At 32.8% G+C, this 7698-nt stretch overlaps 1 protein-coding gene across 1 annotated transcript; it reads left to right on the forward strand.

Annotated features, from left to right (window-relative positions):
- The first annotated feature begins 3201 nt into the window (after nt 1–3201).
- LOC146741847 (neuropeptide FF receptor 1-like) lies at nt 3202–4968 on the forward strand. The gene is made up of 2 exons (XM_085500778.1): nt 3202–3738; nt 4639–4968. The coding sequence occupies exons 1-2, from the start codon at nt 3262–3264 to the stop codon at nt 4879–4881; spliced, it is 720 nt and encodes a 239-aa protein (XP_085356904.1). The 5' UTR covers nt 3202–3261; the 3' UTR covers nt 4882–4968.
- Nucleotides 4969–7698: the final 2730 nt, after the last annotated feature.

The following is a 7698-nucleotide window of genomic DNA, read 5'->3' on the forward strand; positions in this document are numbered from 1 at the left end:
CGACTTGGGTGTAATTAAAGATGTAACATTATGTGCGAGGTTTTCTAGAAGTTATTCTTTCAGCATTCTGAACACCTGGTTTTAAAACAGTCAAATGTGTCAAAAACGTAACTTTAAACATGCCAAACATGCTGAACTTGCAAGCGTTCCGAGCGGAAAATGATTTTACATGAGGGCAAAATTTACATTTTGTCACAAAGTCTTCGATCCACGATTTTCTATACTCTGAACTAGATAGCATGCATTGCAAAGAGTGGAGTTGGAAACTACAAGCATTTTCACTTAAATATCATTCTAAAGTCTGGCACTTTGTTTTAAATACTACCTTTATATTATATTCTCAATGTGTTGCAGTATATCTTGATGCAATAAATTCTCTATAATTAACACATATCCAAGACATTCTAAATCTGTTTTTAAGAATAATGTGTTGCAAATAAAATTGCTCAATTATTATATGAGTGTTGGTGTATATTTATCACGTCAGTGGAGTAATTAATGGTAATTAATACAACTCAAAGTAACAATATTTGCAATAAATAGTTTATAGGGTAGCAACCTTTCCCTTAACACTGAAAACATGGTATGTATGAAATCCCTTTTCCAAAATTTGCAAAATGTATAAATACACAACAGACAATTATGAGTAACAATATTATATAGCAACCACATGGCAAGACTCGAAACTATTACTTTGCTGCTTGCAGCTATATTTTCATAGATGATGCCACACATTTTGACTAAAAGTGAGAACCACTGGTCAAACGTAATGATACATCCTAATGTTTCATACAATTGTTTATGTGACCATACATGACAGTCGTAAAAATCTGCATTTCTGTTTTCTGTGAAACTCTGCGAAAACAGCTGCTCCCTACTACGCCAGTCTTGCTACATAGTTGCATGACATATGGTGTGTTTAAATTATCATGGATATCAAAATAAGAAAATAATGATTTATCTGAATTCTGGAAAATCTATGTTATTCTATCTGCTACATTTAAAATTTAAACGCTTTCTCCAAAAAAAATGATCAAACGTAGTTCATAACATATATGTCATTACCTTTTATATGGTTTATAGTCAGCCATCGTGTTCTAAATTTTTGACTAATTTAAACAAAATTGAAATGCTGAAGTACATGTCAAACAAATAATTTTCTTGGAAATATGAATAATGAATGAGTATGAATCACAATGTATTTCTTCCACTTGAATATAAACAAGTAGAAATTAACTTGTCAGTGTGTGTATTATACGAGCATGTGGATTTCCTTCGATATTTATACAGCAATATCGATAACACTGACAGCGATATAAATACCAAAAATAGCTTAGAGTACAGAGAATGGTGCGTGTACAAAGGTGTATAATTGTCGGACATCACGTGATACTAGCGATTACAGTTATTGTTACGCATTAAAAAAAGGTGTTATAATTCTTTTTGGAGATCCAAACATTCGTTGTCCATCCTCCTTAGTGAGAAATAGCGATGTGATGCCGATATTATGTATCTCCATGTTACGATTTTAAGTACATCCTACATCGCCACAGGTGTACACATACAATACTGACACATTTTCCCACTCCTGTCGAAGCCAATTAACATTGCCATGTTTTGGAGCTCATTTAAGAGTGCAAATATACCTGTAATGTCATGAATGATAGAAATGCTTTATTTCTTTTAATAATAATGTGACGCATAGATAACACGTTTTACGTGTACGCGCAGAATCCTCGCTCACGCTGATGTAGAAGTTCGTGGCAACAAATAGTCTGGCTACGCGTTAACTGTAAATCGCGCAGTTTATTGTCCGTAATGGCGAATATTTCTGATTTAGCATTTTAAAATGACTTTTAACTGTTTTGCACTTGCATTAACCGTAGGTAATGGTAGTGCTAATTACAATGCGTACAATAAAACCATGGCACGGCGTTTTTATTTGGATAGCATGAATGATGATCAAGTAACAGTCAAATTTAGATTCCAGGAGACGGACTTATCCAGATTGTCTGTGGAAGTAAAATACATTCAGTGACATGAGTATTGCGAAAATAAAAATTACATTTCGCTGTTTTGTACTAGCAAAATCACGTCACTTTTTAAACCTGTGTGAACTATAACTTTTGTATAATTTTGTAAAAAATTATTATGGTGTATGTAGTAGTCATTTGTTATATTAGAGAATATCAATTTCCTTTATCACCGAGTGTGATAACTTTAAAATAACAACACAATGAAATTATTTAAATTAAAGTGTTTACAATTGGTTCAAAGTTAAGAATAAAATAGGCAGGATGAAAAATTTATTTTTTTTTGAATTAATTATTTATAAATTGAAGCACTGTGAACACAGCTTTTTTCGTGGGGCCTAGATATCTTTCATAATAATTGTTCTTTTACCGTGTAAGTTTTTCTTTTTCATATTTGTGAACAACCCACTCTTGTTAAACTGATCAAACAAATGATCCGATTATTACATAGGGAAATAACTAGAACATTGATGTATATACATATATAAATATACATATATGAGGAAGTACCACATGAATTATATCCCTAGTAATTATAAGACTATGCAGCCAATCGGCTTTCATTTATCTACTTATTATATGATTATCCGTTGTTTGAATAGATAAATAAATGAAAATATAACTAACTTAAAGTGTATACAACTATTGTATCCCATCTCAGATTATCAATCATTTATTAATAAATAAAAGATTCAGTAATGTTGCACATTCCAAACACCAGCTTTATATTGACTGCACAGTATACAAAGTTGTACCTATAACTGTATGGAAGAGCTTTCTAAACATGTATCAGTATCGCGGACGAAAAAAAATACATAAAATATTTGGAATGCACCCAATAAAATCGTTTTAGTTATTTCACAGCTTGCATATGTGAACGATACACATAGTATTCACATTGTGTGTTTGATGTAACCGAAAAAAGCGTGTTTTTAGTTTTGGTATAATGCCTATTCTATTCACCCGCAAGAATAGGCTTTGTAATTAATACATATACAATAAATAACAGACGGTGTTAGCTGCTGTTTCTTTGCTGTGCTGTTTTATTATTTTGTTATTTCAAAAATGAAAAACAGCAGAATTAATAATGACGAACAACTCATTGTAAAATTATCGTATATTGCTTTCACGTTTCATTTTGCATTTATATTTTGCAGGAGTCCTTGCTTGTAAGCTCGTGACGTCACTACCCATATTCTTCATTGGTAGTGCTGCCTACACTCTCACAATGTTGTCATGGGAACGTTATCGAGCCATTGTGGAGACTACCAAGAAACAGCTAACTTTTCATGATAGTAAATTCTATGTGGCTGGACTATGGATCGCTTCATTCATTGTGATTATACCAACACTTATCGAATACAACGTTCTGGAGGTGATCGACACAACTTCGAATGACACAAATACAACAGTAGTGTCGTGCAGTATGGCAGAAACATCGAGAATGTTCACGATTGTTAATGTAGTGTTTGTCACAGTGACAATATATGTATTACCCTTGATAATTATAACAATAAATTACACCAGAGTGGCGATGTACATTAACCGCATGAGTAAGCGAATTAACAGCGACACTGGACTGTCAACAACATCGAATAACTTTATTTTGCATAAACGACGACTTCGCATTGTCTCGATGTTGGCCATGGCGACTTTGTTATTTGGGTTGTCGTGGTTGCCGTACTTCATCCTCCATGATATTATTGTAAGTATATTTATCCTCGGGGCTGATATGGCGTATACCGAGTGTACTCTTTGTTATGATTTTAATGTACTCAAAATAATCGCACGAGATCTACACAAGTCTCCGAATAACTGCCGTCAGCTTTATACCATGTATGACAGGCTACATCACGCTATTATACTTTATTGTTAGTATAAATTGCTTTAGCATACAAATGACCCATTTTGACGATTTGAATGGACTTCCTCAATAATTGACGTTTTAACGACTAGCTTTTTAGTTTGCTTTCGGCAAATCCGTTTCCCCGTTATTATTGTTTACAAATGAGAGACACTGAGCGTACTTTGACATTGGACTTCAGTTATAAGCTCCGTATAACCAGTCGTAGATTACTGTTAAACAGTAATTCGGGGATGTAATTGGCACAAGCAGAATACATCAAGTACTCATGAATATTTATTTCATATTTATGTAGAGGGGCAAGGGGGGATAGCTGGTACAGGTTACAGGAAATGAAAACGGCATTTTACCTTTTTACAAGAAATAAAATGAAAGTTCCATTTACAGTAAAAAAAATAGGTTTTTACACTTTACAGGTAAAGCAAATTCATAATTACATTTTACGACTCTATACTAATTTTGTTAATTTGAGTTAGAATCAAAATTGGAAATTACATTTAATTTGGAAAATGCCTTATACGCTTACAAAAAGTTAAATCTTTGTACAAATTATGGACGAATAAAATAGCTGATTACATTTTGCCCGTGTCTACGAATTTACAATCCATATTTATTTAAATTATACTATTACGAAAAATAAAACAATTGATTACAGCTTACGAAAATACCCCTTGCCGACCCTATATGTAGTTTCTGGCAACATAATTATATTTTCATAATCTAAGTTGCTATTTCTTACAGACTATTGCTGGTCAATCAGACAGTACGGAGAATGATACGATATGGAATGCACTTCGAATTGCGCTGGCCATCTTTAGCACGATGTACAACTTTATACTTTACATCAAATTCAGCTCACAATTTCGGAAAGGACTGGTGTCTGTACTTACACGAGCATCGGCATATGTGAAGTGTAAGCAAGGCAACAATGATGCTGTCAATGAAATGTCTGTGCAGCCGTCTCCATCTATCACAATATCATGATTTCGAGCTCTACCCCGATATTCAAAATGTTGTCTTTGTGATATCGACTTCACCCTACAGTATATGCATTAACAGCATGGAACACAACCCAACCCGAAACGCATACGCAGTCGTATGATTAGTATGGTATCGGTCATTAAGTTTTCAAGAACGTATAAAACACAACTTGATGGAAATACGGTTATACGTATTGTTGATTTGACTTCACTACACAACTATATTGTTTGTGTTGATTTATACAGGTGTTGCCTACACAATACAATAACAGTGCTGAATATAAGTCTTAATGAACAGACATAATGTACGCCCATGGTTGTAATTATAGTGCAAAACCTTGACTTTTAAGTGAACCTTATCAATGCACATGGCCGGCTGGCAAACAGAATATAAAATTGATTTCTGGTTTCACACATTGTATTGGGATATTTTGTCCAAAAAACATAATCTGCCATATTTTACCAAGTCATAACAGAAACTGCCTTAAAGACAAGCGATGGGTTATAATTATGGGAAATAAAATTCTGCTAAAAACATGTATGACGTGTTAGGATTAACTAGCAGCACCTTTGATAAGTAATATGCATTGCTATGTATTTACTGCATGTATTCAGTGCAATATGTATTCATTTACGTTACTTTTATTCACTTTAAACATTATATAATGTCTTTTTTGTAGATACTTAAATGAAACAAGTGCTATTCAAATGTAGATTGGCCTGTACAAATTTACAGCAGTGCAGTATTTTGACATATTAGCACACCGGTGTATTCTTAACAATAAAATACACCAATAGTATTATTCATTTATGGTACGATACAATGCAGGTTTCCCTCACATATGTATAAGCAACATTTCTAAATAACACTTACTTCTTGCTAAATAAATGTGGTTTATAAACATAATTTACTACTCTGTTTTTTTTCAAAGAAATGGTGTAATTAAACATGTACTGTACCCGTTGTGGGAGTGAACCATATGGTGAGCTCCAATGGAGTGATGTCAATAAACAGCAAAATTAATAAGCGCGTTTCCGGATACTTCTGTACAACTAGAAACATAATATTTGAATAGACTATTGTATTAATTGCAATAGTCAATCTAACACTCAATTAAATGCAAACTTTTAGTTTTCATACTTAGCATTTATCATCGTCCACTGAGAACGTTTTGGAAGTCCGTTAACGCGTTTAACATATAAATACCGAACTTAATCTTTAATTCATCGGTTAGTTATGATTTTAACCTTGACGTTGAATAATTTTACACTATTTATTTTACAACTGTCTATTTGCAGCACGATTGCATCCGATACAGTAGCAAAACACAGCACGTTGAAGTGATTGAAATCTAGTCATTACAATGTTCCGTTTTCAATTCAGAATTCATCAAACAAGCAAATATTAGTTCCAAACCAACAAGAATCCTCAAACGGTTGAACGAATTTGTTTACCAGTCTCTGTACTATGTGAAACGAACTTACAGTTCATGCATCGCTGGTCAAAATATTACGAAAAACTAAGAAAATATTATTTATTTAGAAAAAGTAGCAATTTTCTATGGTTCACGTCGGAAAGTTGATGACATCAGCAATACAGATATAGATGACCCCCAATCTCTTAAAGTAACTCGGCTCTCTGATTTTCGATTATATCGACATACAAACAGAAACAGTACTAGTGTTTCACGTACACTATAATACAGTGCGTACGATGCGTTATTATTAAAACAGTTCAATACATTACTTTAAATTTGTGTTGAGCAAAGATTTTATATTTACTAAAAGTGAATTTTAATCACATTGTCATATTTATATAATACGACCTTCTTACAACAGAGTACTTTAATGCTGCTATGGAGCGTAATCGTGCACCACTCTCAAACCACTGACACAATTGCAGTTCGAAGAAACATGTGATTCTAAATATTGCAAGCCGTCTTTCCTTTGAGATGAAAAAGTAAATGAATGTTTAAATATCCTATTGTTGATCAATGACAAAAATAAACAGGTCAAACTGTGAAACAGGCGTGGCACCAACAAGTACTCGCCCCAAACACTAATTCAAACTCTCCATTTGTATGCGGCTTTATCTCCAACGACTTTGAGAAGTTCGGTTTTATCTACTCTCTTTTATTAATACGCATGCAAGATAATATAGTACTTAGCTTCTAAATTAATTGAAGTCAGCTTTCTAGGTCACTGTGACCTAGATCGATATCGTATAAAGTAATCCGATATCTAGTATAAAATATGAGCAATAGGATTATAAATTAATATAATATCAACAATTTGTTGAAAACCATACGGCGTTTTATGCCAATATAGAATAAGCTGTGATTACATATACGCACATCCATTGGCTCAAGCCCCAGTATAAGAAAACATCGTTTACAAATAGACGAATAAATTTGATTTTCCATATTTTAAATATTTTTAAATAAAATCTTTATCTTTAAGTTTTTATCGCAGCGTTAATACAAAATAAACATAGTTGGCATTCAACACCACATTACCATATAACTGTACCGCACAAACTACATAGCTATCATGGAAAATACCACTTAAATCAGTTTAATCAAAGAATTAGAATAATATGTATCTAATCATGATAACACATTACAAGTGTTATTAAGATTGTTCAAATACATAACTGGTTATATGTATGTTAGTTTCCATTCATATATTGGTGGGCAATATATACAGTTGACATGTATGGCTCCAAACTCCAAATAATTAGCCTACATGATTACATAAATAATTATTACTCATCTCAGACTCCGTTATCATCTATTTCCTGTACTAAACCATTATGCAAATG

Source organism: Saccoglossus kowalevskii, chromosome 6, assembly GCF_978046115.1.
Source record: "Saccoglossus kowalevskii chromosome 6, keSacKowa6.1, whole genome shotgun sequence".
Lineage (NCBI taxonomy): Eukaryota > Metazoa > Hemichordata > Enteropneusta > Harrimaniidae > Saccoglossus > Saccoglossus kowalevskii.